This window comes from Dendrobates tinctorius, unplaced genomic scaffold (genome assembly GCF_039654945.1).
Source record: "Dendrobates tinctorius isolate UK_male_01 unplaced genomic scaffold, ASM3965494v1 ptg000038l, whole genome shotgun sequence".
NCBI lineage: Eukaryota > Metazoa > Chordata > Amphibia > Anura > Dendrobatidae > Dendrobates > Dendrobates tinctorius.
In genome coordinates this window covers 4,771,639-4,797,977 of record NW_027361706.1, presented here as the reverse complement: position 1 = coordinate 4,797,977, position 26,339 = coordinate 4,771,639, and the positions used below count along the sequence as shown (strand labels likewise).

The window sequence follows — 26,339 nt, the reverse complement described above, 5'->3', positions numbered from 1 at the left end:
TTCCTCCAAGACTACAAAGTCTATGCGCCCGATTCAGCCGAGCTCTCCTGCTCCTTCGTTTTAGGGATTGGTGGGGGTTCAGCACCCAGACCCACTCCAATCTAAACGTCTGATACTTCTCTATGACATGTCAAATGTTGGCAAACATTCATAGCGGGTGTCCTGATCTGTACTCAACCGTCTGATCGGCGTATATGAGGCTGTTGAGTTTGGGCCAAGAGACCGGTGGGCAATCAGGTCATCGCAGTCTGTACTCGGTCCGTGAATGTCAGACTTGTGGAACTAGTCTAGGGTCTAAAGCACATAGTCAAGCTGTGTGCAGGAGACAACATGGCGCCTGTGACCTTATAGTCCCTCCCTATGAAATTAGCTGTATACAGAGGTATGGTATAGTCCTGTGGCTCCGTACCACTCCGAGGATATGGGGCCAAGTGCAGAAGGCTCAGGGTTGTGTTAACCAGTGGAACACACCCGGCCGTAAACTTTACAAGCCAGTTAGACCACTTCAGAAACCAGTTTGATTTTTCTGCAGAAAAGAAAAAAAGATTAAGACAGTGGCAAATTTCTATCCGTATGAACTTTCTGAATCTCAGGAATACTCCTGGAACTGTATTATGCGCAGCACGCATGATGCCTGCACGGCGTGATCATCTCCGCAGTCATTAGATGGGCATGAAATGGAGCAGTCTTTAGAAAAGGAATTTTTATAGACTTCTTAGTAATTAAAACATTCGCACCAGTATAAAGAATTTAACCAAAGCATTTCTGACAACTGTTCATTACGTTGATTGATGGTATGGGATTTGACGTCCGCGTACCGGCAGATGTTAGAATTCGTCATCTCGTTGTAGGATAGGACAGAGTGTATGAGCAATAATTACTATCACATAAAAGGAGAACCCCGAGGTAATAAACGATGAGTTGTGCAACGCAGGAGTGAGGCCAGTGATGTGAGTAACAGCGCCGAGCGCTCGGAGCTCGGGAATCACCCTATTTATAGCATGGACCGTAAGTAAGGGAAAATTGCTGAACCTGACCTTTCCTTATTTACTGTGCTTAGAACAAAACGTTGAATGACACGTCCTGCGAGGACAGAAAAAGAAAAAAAAAAAGCTTCATCAACAGTTTTGTGCAGGATGCACCATCACATGGAAGAAGCACAATATATCTTGTTATATTCAGCCAATATCATGGCAAAGTTCCGAGAGTTTCTAAAAACTTAACTGTTAAATTAGTCCATAGATCTGCAAGGAGTTTGTATGTTCTCCATGTGTTTTCATTGGTTTCCTCCGGGTTCTCCAATTTTGACACATTGATAGGAAATTAGATTGTGAGCCCCAATGGGAACAGTGATGATGATATCTGTAAAGCGCTGCGGAACGAATGATGTTACATACTGTAAGTAATAGTGATAAGCAAATGTGCTGGGATAAGGTGTTATCTGAGCATGCTCGGGTGCTAACCGAGTGTTTTCGGCATGCTCGAATAATATATTCTAGTCCCCACGGTTGCATGTCTCATGGCTGTTTGACAGCTGCAACACAAACAGGAAATCCCTGCATATGTTGCGGTTGTCGAACAGCCATCAGACATGCAGCCGTGGGGACTCGAACATATTTTTCGAGGACGCAGGCTGAAGACACTAATGCCTTATCTGAGTTTGTTCGCTCATCACTAATAAGAAAGCATAATAAATAAAAATAGTGAAATTATTATTTCCCCCCTAAAACTGAAGAAAATAAAATAAATATTCTTTCTAACCGTGTGCTGATAATTGGCTGAACAAGCGTTCATAAAATTGCTGATCATTGTAACCATACCCGCCCATGGACTGGATTGTTCATATAGCCCAAATATCATTGCTGTTGGCAGCACATCGACGACCTGTGTAAGGATTGGGAAAGTGCTGTCTAAAATATCTGAAATGTATGGGGACCAAACCATCATATTAATCCTTCAGTGACCGGAAACTTTGGATCGGCACATAACAGGGCCTTGAACGAGATTAGATCGATTAAGGTCATACGACCATTTTTCTCTCATTCGAGAAAATCGGACAATTATGCTAATCACACTCTGATCAGAGATTGATCACAGTGTGATCTGATTTTCTTGAATATAAACTTCTCCATTCTGTCAATCCATGAAAATCATACCACACTCGCATGTCATCCGAGTTCGATTCTTTCCCAAAGACATGAATGGCGATCAGATAATCGAATGCAACCTGTGCACGTGGTGATTTTTTTCCTTGGACCAATCGGACATGTCCCATTGAATAACACGGGGGACGGGTGCTATCAGTCAAAACGAAGCATAGCACTTGTCTGATTTTTTTGAGCTCTTATGGTTAGAAATCTGCAAGTGTGAACTGAGATTTAGTTCCATTTTTCCTTTATTTTCTTTCGAAACCTGATGATAGGTTAACCAGAAGACAGCAGTAACAAGAACTGTCAATTTTACATTAGGAAAGAAACTGATTTCAGCCAGCTTAGAGATGCTTGGTATGGGGCCATCAAAGTAGGTAACAAATCTTGGCAAGAATACATATATACTTTACCCCCCACCTGTGCTAATTTTCTTTGCAGTGAAAATGAGAGAAACATTAGGTAATGGCATTTTGGGGGAGGTTGATCTATAGAAATATCATTTGGAACCAGTTAGTTACACTCCATTTAAGAAGAAGTTGGTGGCAAGCTATATGGCTACCGATAGGACCCCCACAAAAGCAATCAATCATTCTGCTTTTCTCAAATTTATGCCATATAAATGCTGGATTGGGGGTTAAGGGTTCTAATTTTCTATTGCAGCCATTGACACAAAGGTCTAAATTTTACAGTAGATACCGTACTTAAAAAAAAAAAAAATCAGACTTTGCAGCAGCATGTTCCTACAAGGATCCCCCTGCCTGTGACCACAAGCCGAGTTGATGAACCCCTGCTGCCCCCAGACCTGGAATGCTGCCTCTTTGGCCATAAATACATCTTCAAAAGACTGAGGAAACCTGTTGATCCCATAGAGATCCTGGCAGCTGTTGCAGGTCTAGAAGTGCCTGAGCAAACAAAGGTCAAAGTTTTTCAAGGCTCGGTTATCTGGAAGAACTCGCCTTCGGAAACTGCACATACAATCTGTATAGAAGCCAAATTCATAACAAACCATTGTTCCCGGCACAATGTACCCGGAGCAAAAACAGGGCTGAAAAGAAGTGAGACCAAGTTTACTAACAGTCCTTACTAAATATTTGTATAAGCATGTGATTGAACAGGTCTTTTACTTCTCACATCAAGCCTAGATTGGCCAACAGTGAAGTGGTTTTGCTCATAGTTGCAGACACTTGTGATGTTAGTGACTACTTGTCTTCCACCATAGATTGTCTGAAGGTCACCCCAAGAATGGTTAAATATGGTGCAGATTACTTCTCTCATGGCTAAGCTGCCCATGCACATAGGATGAAAGTTGGCCAAAGTGGACCATTTTTGTTTTTGAGCAAAAATGCGATGTCAATCATGATCTGCTGATGGATAAATTTTGCTAAATTTGACCACTTTTTGCAAAACACATTGCGCTGAAATGAGATCGAAACATTAGTAAAGAAATAAATTGGTGCAATGAGATGGATGATCTAATTAGAAAAGTTCCACGGCCCATTCGGCAGTTTCTTCCCCTACTATTTTGGTACAATGGAGCGTTATATGATGTTCATCATCCCCAATAGTGGAGACCTTAAAACCAAAGGACAAGGTCATTGCAATGTATCATGAAACATTCCACTTTGGCAGGACAGGTATTTTTCAAAACGTTGGACCTTTTCGTGGTAAAAAAAAAAAAAAAAAGACAAAATTTTTGTAAAAGACAGAGGGCACTGAGCCTGAGCGTTAGATATTTATATAAGCACAGAACCTTGATCATAATATGAGCAGCTTTGTACAAGGCAGTGCCTGGTGGTGTCTCCAACTCCGCTCTGTAAGATTCTTGCATAACCTATCACTCAATGCATTAACCAAAATGTAAAAAGAGAACCGCCGGAACCCGAATTCACATCAGTATCTCATAAGATCATCATCTGATTCACCGCCTCCGAAGACGATTTCCTGCTATTTTATCATATCGGTTGTTGTTTCCAGGTAGTTGCACATAAGATCTTATCGTCATTCTGCCTGAATAAGATACTCAGTTGTGATCTGGTTTCATATTATCCTGAAGCTTAAATATAAAATTACTAATAAAACAAAACAAAAAAAAATTCCCATAAATGAAACAGTGGTGCAGAGGAAAATGATTGATTCCGGAGCCATATTCACACACCAATTTACTGCAGAAATTTCTGCAATCGTCGTATGCAGGTGGCACTTGATCTAGGCAGATATTCCAGAAAAAAAAACCCCACAAGATTTAGAGCTCGTTCAGCAGAGCATATAACTTGGACGACTGCAATCCGATAAAAAAAAAAAGGATTACACTCGGACTGATGTTTTTCAGCGAGGCACTGCAGGTCTGCGGTTTTTATTTTCTCAGCTGTATTTGGCGTGAGAAAAATTGCAACAATGCTGCGATATGTCTTCGAAATTGGATGGGTGCAAGACAAAAAAATCAGATGCCTTTACGGACCATCAGAGTGTCCGATTTTTACAGATACGCTGCAATTCCGTAACATTGGAAACTGTAAATCGTCCTGTAAAAAATTCATGGCTGCTGAGTAGGGAAGAAAAATGGATTGCACACGGAGGACCTGTGAGAAAAAAAAATCGTCCCACTATTCTGGATGAAAATTGGACCGATTTTTTTATCGTGTGGCCTTAGCGTAAGGGCTCATACTCACATGCCAGATACCTGGCACTGCCGCCGACACTCGGATCAGAGCGTTCAGCTGCATAGAAATACATGGAGCCGCACGCTCCCGTCCCGAGTATTGACGTGCGAGACTCGTCCGAGTTTCTCGCATGTACGAGCCCTTATAGAAAAATATGCCAATCAATGCTGCGTTACTATTGATGTGTTACTACACATCCACTGGCATTACACGTTTTCACATTGATTATTTTGCTACTAGGGACCTTGGGTTTGTCATTAGTAATCGCCAAGTGCAATAGTGTGAATAGCCTTATGTAATGCCGCCATGCTGGTGAACTCCGCTTACATGCATGGCATGCACATAGAAGTTAATAACAGGCTTCAATAAAGGGATAAAAGAGGGATGGTTAACGATTATTATACCTGACATGTTTAGATTGAAGCCACCTACTAGAAGATTACAGGATGAATTATACTAGGTTTGGTTTGATGCTTGAACATTTGAGAAGGGAATTCTCTCTCTCCTGACAGGTAAAGCTTCATAACAGATGTGTCCAGACAGGTTACAAAATGTTCTGTTTTTGCAGTCTGGCATGAGTGACACCTCACTGGTGTCCATTACCTGCCTAGCTGACACAATCATTTAACCATGTCATCACCGGCTGAGTGCGCACAAGGCAAACACCTGTGAGCTTCCCACCGATTAGCAGAATGCAGGGTTGTTGTTACATTTTGTTGATGTTTGTAAACAACATTGTATCAGTAGAGTCAGAACAGACAATGGAGACCAAAGCACATGGGACATTTGGATACAGTGATAGCTACAAAAAAAAAATCAAACTTGTCTTCTAGACTGTAGCAAAATAGCCACAGAAATCACAGACTGTTCAATGGAGACTTCAGACAAGAGACTTTTACAACCTGAATCCAAACACTAATGAACATAACCAGACAGCCTGGACAGCATCCAACATAGTATGGAGTGTGTAAGTCTCATTCATCTCCCTTCTCCAGGGAAAGCTAACTGGGGTCATATTCCAAGTATGAGCCTCTATGGGAGCACACAGCACCAGGGAAGACCCTCATCCATGACCCCTTCTCATGTACAGCACCATGGAACCAATGGTGCTTTATAAATAATAATCATCCATCCATCATCCATCGGTACCTCAATGCTCTTGGTAGTTGCACTCTTGACTTCCAGAGTTAAATTGACTCTCTTGACGGTGAGATAGAAGGGATAATCCTTCGCCACCATTGTGGCTGTCGGGTGGGTCGGTTGGGTGGTCACAGTGGATCCTGAGCGGAAAACTGATGAGTGCAGCCTCTCAGCTCCAGAGAGAGTGCAGAATCCAGCTGTGATCTCTCCGTGAGCGCATTACACTGGCTGACTGCAGAGGCTGACTAACACTGGGGAGGGAGAGGGGAAAGCAATGGAAACACTACACCAGAGTCATCAGAGAAATCCCTCCTCTCTTCTGTTCTGGGGGAGGAAGTGGCTGCAGCCCATCACCACAACCTGCTCTCTGCACCCACTGCCTGATCCCTGAGAGCAGCCCTCTCCTCCTACCCAGGGCACCTCTGTACTCAGCAGCCCTCTCCTCCTACCCAGGGCTCCTCTGTACTCAGATAGCAGCCCTCTCCTCCTACCCTGCCCTCCTCTGTACTCAGATAGCGGCCCTCTCCTCCTACCCAGGGCTCCTCTGTACTCAGATAGCGGCCCTCTCCTCCTACCCTGGGCTCCTCTGTACTCAGATAGCAGCCCTCTCCTCCTACCCTGCCCTCCTCTGTACTCAGCAGCCCTCTCCTCCTACCCTGCCCTCCTCTGCACTCAGATAGCAGTCCTCTCCTCCTACCCAGGGCTCCTCTGTACTCAGATAGCAGCCCTCTCCTCCTACCCTGGGCTCCTCTGTACTCAGATAGCAGCCCTCTCCTCCTACCCTGGGCTCCTCTGTACTCAGCAGCCCTCTCCTCCTACCCTGCCCTCCTCTGTACTCAGCAGCCCTCTCCTCTTACCCTGGGCTCCTCTGTACTCAGATAGCAGCCCTCTCCTCCTACCCTGCCCTCCTCTGTACTCAGATAGCAGTCCTCTCCTCCTACCCAGGGCTCCTCTGTACTCAGCAGCCCTCTCCTCCTACCCAGGGCTCCTCTGTACTCAGATAGCAGCCCTCTCCACCTACCCTGCCCTCCTCTGTACTCAGCAGCCCTCTCCTCCTACCCTGCCCTCCTCTGTACTCAGATAGCAGCCCTCTCCTCCTACCCAGGGCTCCTCTGTACTCAGATAGCAGCCCTCTCCTCCTACCCTGCCCTCCTCTGCACTCAGCAGCCCTCTCCTCCTACCCTGCCGTCCTCTGTACTCAGATAGCAGCCCTCTCCTCCTACCCTGGGCTCCTCTGTACTCAGCAGCCCTCTCCTCCTACCCAGGGCTCCTCTGTACTCAGATAGCAGCCCTCTCCTCCTACCCTGCCGTCCTCTGTACTCAGCAGCCCTCTCCTCCTACCCTGCCGTCCTCTGTACTCAGATAGCAGCCCTCTCCTCCTACCCTGGGCTCCTCTGTACTCAGATAGCAGCCCTCTAGTCTCCTCCTACCCTGGGCTCCTCTGTACTCAGATAGCGGCCCTCTCCTCCTACCCTGCCCTCCTCTGTACTCAGATAGCAGCCCTCTCCTCCTACCCTGCCCTCCTCTGTACTCAGATAGCAGCCCTCTCCTCCTACCCTGGGCTCCTCTGTACTCAGATAACAGCCCTCTCCTCCTACCCTGCCGTCCTCTGTACTCAGATAGCAGCCCTCTCCTCCTACCCTGGGCTCCTCTGTACTCAGATAGCGGCCCTCTCCTCCTACCCTGGGCTCCTCTGTACTCAGATAGCAGCCCTCTCCTCCTACCCTGGGCTCCTCTGTACTCAGATAACAGCCCTCTCCTCCTACCCTGCCGTCCTCTGTACTCAGATAGCAGCCCTCTCCTCCTACCCTGGGCTCCTCTGTACTCAGAAAGCGGCCCTCTCCTCCTACCCTGGGCTCCTCTGTACTCATAGCGGCCCTCTCCTCCTACCCTGGGCTCCTCTGTACTCAGATAGCAGCCCTCTCCTCCTACCCTGGGCTCCTCTGTACTCAGATAGCAGCCCTCTCCTCCTACCCTGGGCTCCTCTGTACTCAGATAGCAGCCCTCTCCTCCTACCCTGGGCTCCTCTGTACTCAGATAGCAGCCCTCTCCTCCTACCCTGGGCTCCTCTGTACTCAGATAGCAGCCCTCTCCTCCTACCCTGGGCTCCTCTGTACTCAGATAACAGCCCTCTCCTCCTACCCTGCCGTCCTCTGTACTCAGATAGCAGCCCTCTCCTCCTACCCTGGGCTCCTCTGTACTCAGATAGCGGCCCTCTCCTCCTACCCTGGGCTCCTCTGTACTCATATAGCGGCCCTCTCCTCCTACCCTGGTCTCCTCTGTACTCAGATAGCAGCCCTCTCCTCCTACCCTGGGCTCCTCTGTACTCAGATAGCAGCCCTCTCCTCCTACCCTGGGCTCCTCTGTACTCAGATAGCAGCCCTCTCCTCCTACCCTGGGCTCCTCTGTACTCAGATAGCAGCCCTCTCCTCCTACCCTGGGCTCCTCTGTACTCAGATAACAGCCCTCTCCTCCTACCCTGCCGTCCTCTGTACTCAGATAGCAGCCCTCTCCTCCTACCCTGGGCTCCTCTGTACTCAGATAGCGGCCCTCTCCTCCTACCCTGGGCTCCTCTGTACTCATATAGCGGCCCTCTCCTCCTACCCTGGTCTCCTCTGTACTCAGATAGCAGCCCTCTCCTCCTACCCTGGGCTCCTCTGTACTCAGATAGCAGCCCTCTCCTCCTACCCTGGGCTCCTCTGTACTCAGATAGCAGCCCTCTCCTCCTACCCTGGGCTCCTCTGTACTCAGATAGCAGCCCTCTCCTCCTACCCTGGGCTCCTCTGTACTCAGATAGCGGCCCTCTCCTCCTACCCTGCACTCCCCTGTACTCAGAATGAAACGCCCTCCCTCTTCCAATCATTGCTTTATAGTCTATGGACAGCTTTGCTTCACTGTGTGTGACAGTCTCTTCCCCATCACTCTCTTTGCTCTCTATTCCTGTCTCAATACTACAACCCTCCCCCCCAATCTCTGCCCCTTATTGCTCTCTGTGTCTGTCTCTCCCCTCTCTTAATGGCTTGGTATATGACTTTCACTGTTTTGACCCCTCTTTAATTGCTGTATATACCCTTCCCTCTCTCTTTCCTTGGTATATACCTCTACTATCTGTCTCTTTCCCTCTCTCTTTTCTTGGTATATACCTCTACTATCTGTCTCTTTCCCTCTCTCTTTCCTTGGTATATACCTCTACTATCTGTCTCTTTCCCTCTCTCTTTTCTTGGTATATACCTCTACTATATGTCTCCTTCCCTCTCTCTTTTCTTGGTATATACCTTTACTATCTCTTTCCCTCTCTCTTTTCTTGGTATATACCTCTACTGTCTGTCTCTTTGCCTCGCTCTTTTGTTGGTATATACCTCTACTATATGTCTCTTTTCTTGGTATATACCTTTACTATCTGTCTCCTTCCCTCTCTCTTTTCTTGGTATATACCTCTACTATCTGTCTCTTTCCCTCACTCTTTTCTTGGTATACACCTCTACTATCTGTCTCTTTCCCTCTCTCTTTTCTTGGTATATACCTCTACTATATGTCTCTTTTCTTGGTATATACCTTTACTATCTGTCTCTTTCCCTCTCTCTTTTCTTGGTATATACCTCTACTATATCTCTTTCCTTGGTATATACCTCTACTGTCTGTCTCTTTCCCTCTCTCTTTCCTTGGTATATACTGTACCTCTACTACCTGTCTCTTTCCCTCTCTCTTTTCTTGGTATATACCTCTACTATATGTCTCCTTCCCTCTCTCTTTTCTTGGTATATACCTCTACTATCTGTCTCTTTCCCTCTCTCTTTTCTTGGTATATACCTCTACTATATGTCTCTTTCCCTCTCTCTTTCCTTGGTATATACCTCTACTATCTGTCTTCCCTCTCTCTTTTCTTGGTATATACCTCTACTGTGTCTCTTTCCCTCTCTCTTTCCTTGGTATATACCTCTACTGTCTGTCTCTTTCCCTCTCTCTTTCCTTGGTATATACCTCTACTGTCTGTCTCTTTCCCTCTCTCTTTCCTTGGTATATACCTCTACTGTCTGTCTCTTTCCCTCTCTCTTTCCTTGGTATATACCTCTACTATCTGTCTCCTTCCCTCTCTCTTTTCTTGTATATACCTCTACTATCTGTCTCTTTCCCTCTCTCTTGGCTTGGTATTGTTATTAAGCATTGCTTATAGAAGCATAGCATCACTGCTAACCACTGAGCCACCTTTACTGCCAGTCTCCTGCCATATCTCATTGCTCTCATTATACCTTTCCTGTCTGTCTCTTCCCCTCTCATTGTTCTCTATCTCTCTCGCTTTCTCTGCACTTTTCTGTTTTGCCTCTTCCTATGTTTCTTTGTCTCCTTCCTCTATATACCCCATCTCTCTCCTTGCCTCCTCTCTACTTCTATCTCATCCTTATCCACTTCTCTTTCATTGCTCTCTATATATTCTCCTTTGCTGCATGGCTGTGTATTCCTCTTTCATCTCACGGAGTTCTCTCTCACCATTTCTATTTCTGTTCCTTTCTAATCTTAGATAATGTCTTTCTACGCTTTTATTTTCTTCTGATAATTTGTACGTGGACAGATAAAATGCAGGAATAAAAAAACAATGCCAATTTTTTTTGCAAGTCACTAACGATTACAAGAGTTACAACTACATGCACGTTCACACTTGAATTTTTGTCATCGCGTTTGTTGGATCCAATTTTTTGTAACAAATGGAATTAATGTCAAGAACCGATCTTTGGCATAACTGGTGGAACTGGAAAGTGGGGGAATCTCATTGATTATTTTGGGGTACATCTGAATTCTGATAAAAGACCGTTTTTTAGAAGGTCTCGATATTGAGCTTTCTCTCTATTTCTAAAAAAAATGAACATGTAACAGAACCAAGACAGACCCAATAATATTCATTGGGATCTTCCTGATTCCATTTGCATCAGTTATGTAACAGATCCATTCTGGGCATTCATTCCATTTGTTCCTAAAAACAGAACAACCAACCGAACGTCAACTCACAGGTGTGAACGAAGCCTTATAACAACAGTACCTGGGATCGCTCATCTTTCGTCCCATGCTGCTTCCATTACAAATGTCAGGCAGATGTCTGTTTATGTGAGTAAGGCCGGGGTCAGACTTGCATGTGCAATGCGAGACACTCGCATCAATACCTGGCACTCGGGAGCGGAGTGTGCAGCTGCGTGTATTTCTATGCAGCTGCACACTCCGTTACCGAGTGCCAGCGGCAGCGCCGGGTATTGATGCGCGAGTTTCTCGCAAGTCTGACCCCGGCCTAAAGGACCGTCTTTATTTCTCATTCAAAGAATTTCTATCCAAAATTAAAGGTGATAAAAAAATTATTTTATTATGCCCCAGTTCTTTGAATATTTATAATTTCCTAAAACAGGACCAAAACGAGCAAGGAGCTGCATTCTCACATTTCCAGGCTGGGCAGGTTTTCCAAATCCCTATCCAATTTTTGTCTTCATTAACAGATACTTGTTGGGCAGGTTTTTACATCCTTTTCTATTTTGTCTATGAAAGACAGTTGTAAAAACGGCCTGCGTTACTGGAGAAGCCCAACGTAGCTTCTTCAGTAAAAGAAATCTAATACACATTCAGATATGATCAAGCCCTGAGGTGCATGAGTCATTGTAACGCAAAACTGAAACTTGGTTTGGGGGCTTAAATGAGAACTGTACTTTCAGAAAACTTTGCATAAATCAACAGAAATAAAAAGAATCTAACAAACTCTGTAATATGTCTTATCAGAGAAATCTGTTTTGCTATCCACTTATGAGTCACTCCCCCCCCCCCCCAACTCACAATTCACTTTGTAAAAAAAAAATCAGCTGAACTCCTATTGCTCAAGGCAAGCTGGACTGCGAGCATAGTGAGGTGTCTTGTTACACCGCCTATTACATTCTACAGAGAAGGGAGTAGAGAAATGACAAGCAGAGTGGGGAAAAATGCAGGAGAGACACAAAAAGATTGTGCTGAGCTTTCTAACAAGTCTTTTCCTTCATACCCAGATTCACATCTACACAGCTCAGTACTGCTGTATAATGTCCTCATGCTCCTGCTGCTTTTGCCTGTGTGCTAAATAAGGAAAGAGAATCGGGAATCACTCTGTGTCCTCTGTTGTATGTGGGAGACATCATAGCACCTAGTTTCCTTTCACCGTCTCAGAGTCAATTGCAAGTTATGATCTAGATCAGGGTTCCCCAACTCCAGTCCTCACGGCCCACCAACAGGTCATGTTTTCAGGATTTCCCTTGTATTGTACAGGTGATGCAATTATCACCTGGGCAATACTAAGGAAATCCTGAAAACATGATCTGTTGGTGGGCCGTGAGGACTGGAGTTGGGGAACCCTGATCTAGAGGGATAAACTGTTGAAAATGCAGGATACAAGGAATATTATGGTGAGAAATAGATATTACGAATACATACACAGCTCTGAAAATATACTTGAAAGTATAGCTCCTGCCACACGTTCAGTTTTAACCTTCTGTAGGTGTTACACACCTGTCCCTAGTCTGGACTCTGCTCCATCTGCCCCTGTCCATTGAAATTTCTGGTGCTTCACATAGGGCTTTGCAGGTGGCCTGGCTTCTGTGTGATGATCTGCCTAAGCCTATTCTAGGGCTTCTAAGACACAGGGTGGCACATGTTAAGGAGCTGAAACTCCTAAACCCTTCATCCAATGTTAATGTGGATACCCTCAAATGAAAGCTGAAAGTCTGAACTTCAACTGCATCTGAATTGTTTTGTTTAAAATTCATTGTGGTAATGTCTAGAACCAAGATTAGAAAAATGTTGTCTCTGTCCAAATATATATGGACCTAACTGTAAATGAGCCGCCATTCAGGCTGGCATTAAAGAAGCACTCATCATATTATATAGGACTGTGTATTTACAATTGCTCGTTTTGCCTTTCTATCCAGCACCCAGCTAATTCTTCTCTTTTCCATCAGATCTATGCTATCACGTGATATGATGATTGCAATATATTAAGAGGACACCAATTTTGATGGGAGGAGGAGGGCTTTTTTAAAATCATTGTCCTAGGCGGCACATTATCCTGTGTAAACAGTAATGATGATATTCAGGAAGAGGAGCTGTCAAACCCGGAACCAGGAGAGAGATGATTGTGGCACCAAAAAATATTAATAGGTTGTATATTGTACATTACGGTACAATTAATAATGAAGTATATGTTTTCTAACAGCACAATCTCTTGAAATCAGTGAGATATTTATTATTAATGAAATTCCATTTTCTCGCTCTTGTATCTTGCAAGTCAGTTCCTATATGGCTGCAGGATTGGGAAGGAGTGATGACTTTTTTGTACTCTGCTGCTTTACATAAGAGAGGACACAAATAGGACTTAGCCATGTTAATGAAATGAGTTTGGGGGAGGTCGTCCTGACATTATACCCATTAATCAGCATCACTACTCCACAAAGTGCCCTCTGTCAGAGTCCTATAGAGTTGCAAATTTCCTTAAGAGGAGAGGGGGGAATTCTACAGTAATCAGTGTTTTTGTAATTCAGGGATCCCATTAACAAAAGCTTTTAGGGGCTGCATTTGCTCCCTGGGCATGAGTTATCTGTATTTTAGCAATACCTGTAATTACCAGGGCATTTACTGATTATGTGTTTGCTCTTTACCTGTTGGATTCCCAATGGTTCTCGAGGGGACAGAGGGCAATTTTTTTTTTTCTTTTTTCAGAGTGACGGGCTTTTAAAGTTTTTGAGAATCTTTTTATTTTTATTACCATTTTTGGAGCAGGAACATAAAAATAAAAAACAATCCACAAAGTAATTAGGATAGGTCATCAATATGAGAATGATGGAAGTCCGACCCCCGGCACCACTGCCGATCAACACAGTAAGAACAGCACAGCGCCGTACATTGTATAGTGGTTATTCTCAGGTACTGCAGCTTAACTCCCATTCAAGGGAATTGGAGCTTAAGCTTCAGGATCTGGAGCATCAACTAAGGCCTCTTTCACACTTCAGTTTTTTACAATCAGTCACAATCCGCCAGGTTTTGAAAAAAACGGATCCTCAATTTTCTTTTGAGGATCCGTTTTTTTCCCCCATTGACTTCCATTAATGGCGGATTGTGACGGATTTCCGTCCGTTGCATCCGTTTTTTTTTGAGGATCCGCCAAAAGTTGCTGTCCATCACCATCCTCAAAGATTTCAAAACGGAGCTTGCAACGTTTTTTTCTCTGGCGGATCCTCCAGACACTCATTTAACCCGAAATTCTTTCCGGGTGCCGGACAAAAAAAAAAACCTCTCTCTCTCGGCCAGCGGTTCCTTTAAATTTCCTCATTTTCAGGATCCGTCTGAAAACGGATCCTGTGCCATCCGTTCACATCAGTTGAGAACGGATCCGCTTGTCTGACTTTTTGGCGGATTTGAACTGATGCAAAAAACTGAAGTGTGAAAGAGGCCTAAGCAATATACCGAGCTTTGCTGTTGGATGACCCATTATTGTACAGAAAATCAACTTTGTCGATTATGCAAATGATCTGGCAAGTGCTCTTTAATTGTCCCCAACCCTTGGAAGTCCTCCAGTTATCCTCACGTAACCCTGGCTATAGTTTTTGTTGTGACATTAGCTGAAATCTTGGGCAGGCGCCATCCATTTTTATTCCTGTGCATGCACAAACAGGCAATCCCTGCAAGTGTTGCAGCTGTCGAACAGCCGCGAGACATGCAGCTGCAGAGACTCAAACATAATATTCGAGCACGCCGAAGACACTCCGTTAGCACCCGAGCATGCTCAGATAAAACCTTATCATGGCGCATTTGCTCATGACTAGTCAGCTCATTTATTTATTTGCACCCCTTAGCGTTTTTGGAAACCTGAAACGGTTACAAAACACTCAAAAGGCTGAACATATGAACAGCAAGTGGTTTTTAAATGAATAGAAAGATCCTTTGGAGCGGTTTTTGAATGCGGAGCACCATGTGAACATACCCATAGGGTCAGGCGCTATTCTTCTGCCATTCCCCTCCATTGCTTTCAGCTGGCCATACACATTATATGGCCGTCAGCCCACACAGGAGAGCTTGTTCGGCCGAGCGCTCCTGTGTTCTTTGAGAAAACCGCTTATCTACAAGAGAACAAAGTGATCGGGAGTCCGAAATTTGACATTCCTGTCCGATATTTCTCCCCCTGACAATCAGTCGGCCGGCGTCCCTGTACACATTACAGTGTCGGTTGAAACAATCTATATTGGCGGGTTCCGCTGACATTAGCCCGTGTATGGGGGGCTTTTAACAAGGAGTTTGTTTGTCCTGCATGGGTTTCATCAGGGTTCTCCAGTTTCTTCCATAATTTAGATTGTGCTGATAATGTCTATATCTATGTCTGCAGAAGTGAGTAAAATAAATGCTCCGTTGCTGTATCGCACCAATGTGATTGTACACGGATCAGTCATGACTTACAACTTTCCATTAAAGCAAAAGTCAACACATCATTTGCAAGTGTAATAATCATCACTGTATCCTAAGTGTTACTATTGGCACAGGTAGACGTGATAAGCAAACACAGCAGCAATCAATGGCACAGGGGTCATCGACTCTAAATCTGTAGGTTTTTTGCTCCAAGAATTGACCTACAAGAGTAATAGTACAGCAAACTACAACTCCTTCCTCCACTCAATGAGTGGAACAGGCTGCCACGAGAGGTTGTGAGTTCTCCTTCAATAGAAGTCTTCAAACAGAGGCTGGACAGACATCTGTCTGGGATGGTTTAGTGAATCCTGCTTTGAGCAGGGGGTTGGACCAGATGGCCCAGATGGCCCCTTCCAACTCTACCATTCTATGATTCTATGTACCCCGATTTCCTTACTGTAGGGTGATCGTTCAGCCTGATTTTCCTTTTCCGCACTAAAGCAAAGAGACCTAAACTTGTATATTACAATTCACATTTTACACATTTTGCTTAAATAGACATTAATTAAGGAAACTGAATAGAAGAGGTCCCCCATTAACCGGATTTCCCACGACTTTTTAAAATTCGCCAGAGCAAAGGGATTGTTACAAAATAAAGAAATAAGTCTTGCTTAGCACTCTGTTCCCCAGACATTGACTCTCGAGTGGTCTCTCCTAGGACCATACGTGATGATGTGCAGTCCATTCAGTCATCTGACCCTTAATTCCACTAATTGGTCAGGTGACTACTCAACAGGATGTCATCCTACCGGAAATAATGACGTCCAAGGCTCGGATCAAAATCGACAATGCAAGTCTATGAAAAACGTCATCAGTGTGGTCCGATTTTTACGGAATGATAGAAGTAGGTGGATAAACCTTTTATCTTCTCCATCTACGAGAAAAACTGATGACAATTTTGCAATGCTTCAATTATCCTGTGGTGGCGCTGCAGGGGAATTAAACATGTAACGTGGCCATAGACCCAAGATGATAGCTTTCAGCTGGACATTTGTTTGGCCAAAAGCTATCTCCCGAATCCTCCATACACAGGAGCGCTTGGCTACGCTTGGAGCGCTTGAAAACTTGTGTCTTCAACGAGGAGACAGGAGAAAGTCTCCAATAATGGCTGATCTCCCTCAAAAAAGTCAAAAGAATCGGGTGTTTAAAGATCTATCTGCCCGATCCATCTCTCTCCAAACATGGGCTATAGGGGGAGAGTTGGGGGGCTCCAGTACACACGAGATAGTCGATCCGGCAGAAATCGACGGGTTTGTCCGACTTCTGTGTAATGTGTATGGGGTGGGGTGGGACCTTTACCGCCAAGTTCACAATAGCCGATTGCTCAAGATCACAAAGGGAGGACATACTGTGATCAGTTTCTCGTTGGGGAACCTTTTTAACAAACATGAGCATCCAAAGCGGAGACTCCCTACTGTGAGTATGTCTCACTTTATGAGCAGGATTCGGTTTTGCCCTCCAAGTCTGTTTATAGCAGCCGGCGTTCTGTTTATGGAGCAGCAGACACGCTGTCAGAAACTATCATACGCCCACCGGAGGGGAAATTGACGGAAATTAGATTTTCCTTAGGTTTCCTTGTTCTGTTATGAAAATCTTTGCTGGTCACAAAGCCAGCAGTCAAGTAATTGCTGCTGCAAATGCACAGTGTACGATGTGCCAAGGAATAATTGGGGGACTCTCGCTTTCAGTAACTGAAGTTCATTACTGCTCTTCGTTACTTTTTTTTTTAAGTTTCTCTTATTTCTGTAATTATACCTTCACTTTAGGATGAAGCTGATTTGGATGATCCAGAACAGAATGTTTTCTGACCATATAATGATAATTATGTAACAGGCCTTTACTGAATGGGATTCACAAGATCTGGGGCACTCATTTGGTTTACTGCTCTTCCCATAACCAAAGCATTCATTAAATCAAATCAAATTTTTATTTTCTCACTGTAAAAATTCTGCTCCAGGCAAAGACCATTCATGTGATGTTTCCAAAAGTATATCATAGGAGCCCGCCAGTGCAGTGATCCCAATATCATGAGCAATGGACGGCATCACACTATAAAGAATGCTATAGAAGATGCTCCTATACATATGTACACGGCTCAAAAAAATAAAGGGAACACTTAAACCTCAGAATATAAAGCCCCCGTCACACATAGCGATCTTGCTAGCGAGATCGCTGCTGAGTCACAAGTTTTGTGACGCAACAGCGATCTTACCAGCGAGATCGCTGTGTGTGACACTGACCAGCGACCGACCCCCCTGCCGGGTATCGCTGATTGTTCCTGAAAGGTCAGGACTTTTTTTGCATGTGACAGGCGGGAGACCAGCGAGCTGGTAACTAAGGTAAACGTCGGGTTTCTAAGCAGCGCACGATGCTTAGAAACCCGATGTGTACCTTAGTTACCAACTCCCTGCATCAGCGCGCTGGTAACTAACGTGCACAGCGACGCGCCCGCTCGGCGTCGCTGGTGCTGATCGCTGGTGAAGCTGCCTGTTTGACAGCTCACCAGCGATCATGTAGCGACTCATCAGCGATCCTAAAAAGTTGATATCGTTGTCGGGATCGCTGGTGAGTCGCTATGTGTGACGGGGCCCTAACTCCAAGTAAATCAAATTTCTGTGAAATGAAACTGTCCACTTAGGAATCAACACTCTTGGGACTGTGGGACTTTGAAAATGCCACACGGTTTTTTTATTTGCCTTTTGTTTAGTGCTGGCTTCTGGGCACTGATTCGACCATGGAGGCCATTTCGAGACAGAATCCTACAAACTGTTCTAGCTGACACAGGGACTTGAGGTGAGCAGGCCTGTTGGAGCTCTGCTGCAGTGGAAGAAGGGCTTGCTTTGGATTTTCTAACCAACAAACGTTCCTCCTGAGCAGTTGTCTTGCGGGGTCTGCTGGACCTGGGCTTGTCAAACACATCTCCAGTCTCTTCAAATCTTTTTTTTTAATTCTTTGTACTTGACGCTGAGACACATTAAAGGTGCCAGCCACCTCTGCAGTGGATCTGGTCTTCAGCCTCTTGATAATCCAGGCTTTGGTCGCAGGGTGGATTTTTGGCATGTTGTCAGAGCTCAAGTGAAGGTCTGGGGTGCTGGGTTTCTTTTTATACACACCCACTAATTAACAGATCATTTACTGAGCACAGGTGAGGATGTAAACTAGGATTGGGTCCATTATATGACCAGGCAACAAAACTTTTGTCTTGCCAAAATCTGACCATTCTGTGTCCATTAAATGATCAATATTTCTGCTTTGATGGCAATTTATTTTCTTAACCTAAACCACATTTCAGAGGGTTTCGGCTTTCAAAAGAATGATTTATACAATCAATGGATGAATTTAATGTCAGGTTATAAGCTTTTATTTACATAACATGGATAAGCGACAAAACTTCTGTCATGGAGTGTAGCAATCCGATGTTCCAGAGCTGAGAAATTAAGCGTTGATGACAGCTGAAAATTGGACTTCAAAGGCATTGGGGTGTGTAGCTGTATCTGGAATCCTCAGTGTATGTACACACCCACATGCACTTCCAGACAAATCTGCATTTAGCTTCAAAGCTCTATTTCTCAGCCCTGGCACATCGGATTACTACAAGACAGGTCTCATTTTTATTGCTACACCACAACCTATACAGGCATACTACTATTTTGATTAGTAAAATCATCCTTTTAAATGGCAATTCTTTCAAAAAGTGATAAACATATGCAGTTGCCAGTTTAATGCACAGTCAGTCAATGGGCTGACAAACCATTATGAATATGTTTATTATACCTGTACTGTCAGTGAAGGCTTAAAGCACTATTTAAAGGGGTTTTCCCAAAACTGCTTTTACACCCTATCCAATGTGTGGGACCCCATATTGACTCTAAGAATGGGTTTGCAAAACCGTCAAGACAAAGCCCCCATCTTGAATGGAGGAGAGATGCTCTCCATTCATTGTCAATAGGACTTCAGGAAATACCTGCACTCTGTACTTGGCTTCCTCTGGCAGTCCCATAGACAATGAATGATATGGAGGTCTAGCATGCGCACTTCTGCTCTTTCAAGGTGGGGCTGTGCAGATTCTATTTTATACAATTGCTGGGGGTCCTCGGGGTCAGGGATAATGTGATTTTTATAAGAATCCTTTAAAGAGTAATTAAACTTTCATTATTTTTTTAATAGTTTTGTGCACTATGAAAATTATGAAATTTTACAAAATCACTTTATTATGGAATTTGACTTAATTCCTCTAAAAAAATACATGTAAGTGGTTTGCAAACCCCTACTTTTCCCGAGGCTATTTGCCTGCCTTCAGCTGCACTGATATCGTAACATACTCATATGGAGTACAGATGATGGCAGTGATGGGTCAGCTCAGCCCTTGTGTCTCACTAACTATGGAGATAAGCTGCGGCAGGAAATTGTTCTGATAAGCATTAGTTTTAGAAGAGGAGACAGGAGCCGACACATCACTGCCATCATCTGTACTCCACACGAGTACATTCTGATATCAGTGCAGCTGAAGGCAGGCAAATAGCCTGGGGAAAAACATGGGTTGGAAGCTGCTTGCCTGCAATTTTTATAGCAATGAAGACACATCCCCTAATACAGTGATTTGCTAAGTTTCATAACCTTCCACGTTGGACAAAACTATCTAACAGAAAAATGAAAGTGTTTTTACTCTTTAGGGTATTTTCTTTGAAAAGACACTTACACTAATAAATTGGGTTTTATGCATTAAAAAATTCTTCCCCAAAATTGTTTGTTTTACCCACAGCAACCAATTCGATCACTGCTTTTCATTTCTATCCTGTTCCAGAAAACTCTCAAAAACAGCTAGTTGGTGGGGAGCTTGGTTATGGACCCCCTGCAATCTGATTTTGACGACCCCTTTAAAATCCCTGTTTACTGATCTGAGGACTGTGTTTGTGGTGGAACACTAATCAAGAGAGACAAGGAAAATGAACAGTGCACCTCTGCCTCGGGATTCTAGATCTTGATTTGTTATGTTTAGTGCTCTGCTTCCTAATTTATATATTTCTGGAGAATCGCTTTTACGACCACATCAATTACTGCGCTGGAATCTCAGACATGGTTCAGTGAATTATATATGGTAGTAAAAAACGTTGCACAATGTGTAAAATGTAGCCACTGTATCTCCCCGCAGGATAAACTTGTGTCTAGCCCCAACCCTTCACATAAAAATAAAAATGCTCGTCTAAGAGTGCGCGCTTATAGGGTCACGGAGGGAGAGCTGTTGTCCGAGCATCAGTGTAAGGCCGGAGTCACACGTGCAACTGCAATGCAAGGAACTTGCGCAAGCCTCTCGCATCAATACCTGACACTGCCGCCGGCACTCGGAACCGGAGTGTGCTGCTATATGTACGAGCATCAATACCCGACACTGCCGCCGGCACTCGGAACCGGAGTGTGCTGCTACATGTACGAGCATCAATACCCGACACTGCCGCCGGCACTCGGAACCGGAGTGTGCTGCTACATGTACGAGCATCAATACCCGACACTGCCGCCGGCACTCGGAACCGGAGTGTGCGGCTACATGTATTTCTATGCAGCTGATTGTTCCGGTCCCGAATGCCGGTGGCAGTGCCGGGTATTGATGCGAGAGACTCGCGTGAGTTTTTCGCATTGCAGTTGCTAGTGTGACCCGGAATCACAGACAACTACCGTATATAAAGACTGATCGGCAGTCATTTAATAGCCTGTTCAAACAGGCTGAGCTGACTTCCATGTGCCCAGAACGATTGTTAACAAGATCGTTCTGTGCGCATACAATACTATTGTTCTTGACAACACGTCTTGCTTACAAAATATGTGATGATTTTAAAGCAATAATGATGATTTTTGAATCATTTTACCCAATAAAGTATTTTGCTAATTTCTCGGGTGATGTGCAGACTGCACCATTATCGGGAAGGCTTGTTGCCGATAATCCGCTAGTGTAAATGTATTCTAACTTGTGTGGCATGTCTAATACTAGACTCGCACACCCATTTGTCTTGGCCTGAGCAGTCTTATAGACATATACGAGACTGCTGAATTCTGGGTCAGGAGACCCGAGTTAACTATGGGCACATTTTTTTAACAGGGTCGCTTTAAGACCTCTTTGTTTAGTTATTTCCCAACCTACAAACTGGTTCATACAGAAGACGACTAAACTTTTTAAATGCTAATGATATCATCTGAAGGGCCAGGCTTTGGCTCCATTCTCATCTCCGTTTTGGCTATGTTAGTTTATATCATGAATATTCTCCAACGTGCAACTTAAAGGGGACTTGTCACCAGGTCCAAAGTGTGCAATTTTTTAATCTTATTTTATTCCTGCTTCTCCCCTGAATATTCTGTTTGCTGTTTCTTAAAAATCCACCCTACGGATTCAAAGATATCGGCCTTTAAATTAAGTGCTAAATTTTATGGCCTTTACAAGAGGGGCGTGGTTCACAGGGTAATTATGCAGAGCAGCCTAGATATATGCCCCCATAGAATCCTTTGAGCCACACCCACTTGATAAAGACCAAACAAGTACTACATATAAAGACCCATATCTCTGGAACCGTATGGCAGATTTTTAAAAAACAACAAACAGAATACTCAGGGGATCAGCGGGAATAAATAAATAAAACAAAAACTAGACACTTTGAGCTAATAATGGGACCTCATTAAAGGGATATTCCAAAAGTCGAAAGTCATTTGTTATCCATAAGATGAGGGACAATTTAATGATCGAGAGTCAGTGATAAGCGGTCATAGAGGAGCGCTTAGGAAGCAACCCAGGGGCAGACTAGGACGTCAGGTCTCCACCGCAGCTCCAGCCGAAAACCTCCAATGGAGGATGGGAGCAAGGAGAATATGGAAAACGGTCTTAGGAGCCCAGGAGAGAGTCTCAGACAAGAGATGGGTTTAAACCACAACGCGTTTCGATGGAGGATCCTCCATCGAAACGCGTTGTGGTTTAAACCCATCTCTTGTCTGAGACTCTCTCCTGGGCTCCTAAGACCGTTTTCCATTTTCTCAATTTAACGATCGAGGCTCAGTTCCCAGGATCCAAAGCCTTGATCCGGTCTTGAGGTGCATAGGCTCGACCTATGTGTGTCATGGGCCAATGAATGCCTCTGTATACTGATATATTGGCATACGTCAGAGACTTCCATGACACTGGAGAACACTCATGACGTAGCCAAATACGTATCTTACTTTGGGTAGCTCATCCGATAAGTAACGTAGCATCAAGCAGTAAACAACTTATCATTTTCTATGTACCAAGAGCTTTTAGAAACCAGACACATTTTGCAGCGATCACAGGGATTTAGACCTGGCACAGACAACAGGAGGAAAATCCTTTCAGTTATGAAAGCAATGAAAATTCCAGAGGAAAGTATGGACTTTAAAGCAGAAATGAATTTCGCCCCTAGGGGGGAAAAAGCCGTAGAAGCAGAAGTTCACTTATACAGCTTCACTTTTCTTTACAACTTGTCAGCCAAGACATTTTTACTTTTGCTCTGGGCGATAATAAAGAACCTGCGATTTAAGTGAAACATTTTCAGCCCTGATTAAAACTCCAGGTCAGAAAACGGTTAAAGCTTAGATCATTGTGGAATAAAGATGTAACCGTTTCCAGGACCGGTCTCTATGAAGTTATATGTTCCATACCGGCTCCTGCACTTTATGTACAAAGCATCATCGCTGCCAAAACTTTTTTTTTATTAATGCAAGTGCAGAAAATTAGATGAAATACGAAAAGTTTGTCATCCATAAAGGAACAGTCCAAGTAGACTGATCCGCCGTGTTATATCTATTGCAAAGGTCAAGCGACAATGCGTGCATACATTTTACGTTCCTTGAATCCATGTGTGAAGAGGAGCCCTTGTCATCGCATCCGTTTTGTATGGAGTGTTCCTTTAAGACAACGGTCCTCCTTGGACAGAATCCGGCTCAACGAGTCATTAATTATATCTAGCTGTATTTCTATGTGAATGTTAGCGGCTGGATGCACCATTTTTAATAAAACGGGTTGAGGCTTTGTTCACACTGTGTTTTAGGCTACTGTCAGTTGCTCAGTCTGGGTTTTCATTTTAAGCTCTCAAAATGGGATTCAAACGTAAATGCACTCAATACTTGGTCGGGGCTCCTTCTGCATCAATTACTGCATCAATGCGGCGTGGCATGGAGGCGATCAACCTGTGGCACTGCTGAGGTGTTATGGAAGCCCAGGTTGCTTTGATAGCAGCCTTCAGCTTGTCTGCATTGTTAGGTCTGGTGTCTCTCATCTTCCTCTTTACAATACCCCATAGATTCTCTATGTGATTAAGGTCAGGCGAGTTTGCTGCCAATCAAGCACAGTGATACTGTTGTGTGTAAACCAGGTATTGGTACTTTTAGCAGTGTGGACAGGTGCCAAGTCCTGCTGGAGAATGACATTTCCAACTCCAATAAGCTTGTCGGCAGAGGGAAGCATGAAGTGCTCTAAAATTTCCTGGTAGACGGCTGCACTGACTTTGCTCTTGATAAAACACAGTGGACCTACACCAGCAGATGACATGGCTCCCCAAACCATCACTGATTGTGGAAACTTCACACTAGACCTCCAGCAGCTTGGATTGTGGCCTCTCCACTCTTCCTCCAGACTATGGGACCTTGATTTCCAAATGAAATGCAAAATGTACTTTCATCTGAAAACAACACCTTGGACCACTGACAACAGTCCAGTTATTTTTCTCCTTGGCCCAGGTAAGACGCTTCTGGCGTTGTCTATTGGTCATGAGTGGCTGACACAAGGAATGTGACACTTGTAGCCCATGTCCTGGATATGTCTGTGTGGTGGCTCTGGAAGCAATGACTCCAGCAGCAGTCCACTCCTTGTGAATCTCCCTTGTGAATAACCCTTTCGAGGCTGCGGTTATCCCGGTTGCTTGTGCACCTTTTTCTACCCGACTTTTTCCTTCCACTCAACTTTCCATTAATATGCTTGGATACAGCACTCAGTGAACAGCCAGCTTCTTTAGCAATGACCATTTGTGGCTTACCCTCCCCGTGGAGTGTGTCAATGACTGCCTTCTGGACAACTGTCAAGTCAGCAATCTTCCCCATGATTGTGGAGCTACTGAAACAGACTAAGGGACCTTTTTAAATGCTTAGGAAGCCTTTACAGGTGTTTTTTGTTAATTATTCTAATTTACTGAGGTAATGACTTTTGGGTTTTCATTGGCTGTAAGGCTGAGTTCACACGTGGTGTTTTTTTCGCGTTTCCGCGGTGGTTTTAACTGCGCGATTTTGCCGCGAAAAATAAGCATCCCATGCATTCCTATGGGATTCCGCAATGCTGTGCTAATGCTGCGGTTTTTACCGCGGCGGAATCGCTTCGTGGTAAAAAACGCAGCATGCTCATTAATTTTTGGGAATCGCGGCGATCCCGCACCCATAGGAATGCATTGTTCTGCTTACTTTCCACATGTGGCTGTGCACACCATGCGAAAAGTAAGCAGAACAATTGCGGATGGTACCCACGGTCTGGAGGAGAGGAGACTGTCCTCCGGGCTTTGGGTACCATATCCCTGTAAAAAATAGAATTTAAAATAAAAAATATTGTTATTCTCACCTTCCGACGTCCTGCGCAGCCTTCCCGCCTTCTCTCCACGCTCCCGTTCCCAGTAAGCCTTTGCGAAAATGCCCGCGATGACGTCCGTTCTCGCGGGATCGCGAAGTCTCGCGGTCATTCGCGCAACGTCATCGCGGGCATTTTCGCAATGGATTACTGGGAACGGGAGCGTGGAGTGAGGCGGGAAGGCTGCGCGGGACGTTGGAAGGTAAGAATAGCACCATTTTTATTTATTTTTTTATTATTTTTTACATTTTATCTTTTACTACTGATGCTGCATAGGCGGCCTCAGTAGTAAAAAGTTGGTCACACTCGTCAAACACTATGTTTGACGAGTGTGACCAACCTGTCAATCAGTTCTCCAAGCGATGCTACAGATCGCTTGGAAAACGCTAGCATTTTGCAAGCTAATTAACGCTTGCAAAATGCTAGTTTTTCCGCGGGAAAATCGCGGGAATTTAAAATGCGATTTTCCCGCGGAATGGAATTCCGGAACTCTCGCATAATTTCCGCAAGAGTTCCGCTACGTGTGAACCCAGCCTTACAGAAATAAACACGTGAAATAGATCACTCTGTGTGTAATGACTCAATATATGAGTTTCACTTTTGTTTTGAAGAACTGAAATAAATTATCTTTTTGATGATATTCTAATTTTATGAGAAGGACCTGTATATCTGTGAATTTTAAAAAGGTTTTCCAACTCTGGAGACATTTTATTCTAACGTAAATACATGTATTTGGTGCCAAAAACCATTTTTGCAATTCGGTTTCATTACAAATTTTGTACCGTTGGGCTTTTCCAGGCTCTTTTCACTTTGATGTGGTCTGTGGTTATAAATTAGCTGAGAGGAGCTCAGGGAAATACAGATAGAAGATTGGGAGTCTCAGTGGTCAGACACTAATTGATTATACAGTGCTGGCTTATGCTAGAAATATGTAATCACTTTATGAAATGGGAATTTCCAGTTAATGTTTTCCATTATATGAAATAATAAAATTTCAATGCCAAGGCTGGGGCGAGTAGGAAATGTTCCAAATAAGTGACAAATTTGTAAAAAATTTTTTTACTTATAACCATGTGATATTTCAGCTTTTCTTTTTTTAATAAATTTGCAAAAAAATTCTATATTTCTGGGGGTTTTTTCAGTCCAGATGGGGTGCAGAGTGTACATTAATGAGAAAAAAAATGAACTTTTTTGAATTTACCAAATTGATGCTATGAAACAAAGAGTGAAAAATTTAAAGGTGTCTGTATACTTTCCGTACCCACTGTAGTTACCCAATATTAAAGGGAATCTGTCACCCTTTTTTTGGACAATCAGCTGCCA

General features: G+C 44.1%; 1 protein-coding gene across 3 annotated transcripts in view; it reads right to left on the bottom strand.

The window, feature by feature from the left end:
* ARHGEF3 (Rho guanine nucleotide exchange factor 3) overlaps positions 1–26,339 on the bottom strand; it is a 308,141-nt gene that overhangs the window by 45,996 nt on the left and 235,806 nt on the right. The window contains exon 1 of one of the 3 annotated variants that reach the window (XM_073574134.1): positions 5,960–6,373. The exons of the other annotated variants lie outside the window; for them this stretch is intronic. Coding sequence (XP_073430235.1) covers positions 5,960–6,049 — 90 coding nt within the window. The 5' untranslated portion in view covers positions 6,050–6,373. Of the gene's footprint in view, positions 1–5,959; positions 6,374–26,339 lie in introns of those variants that run through there. 3 annotated transcript variants of the gene reach the window in all.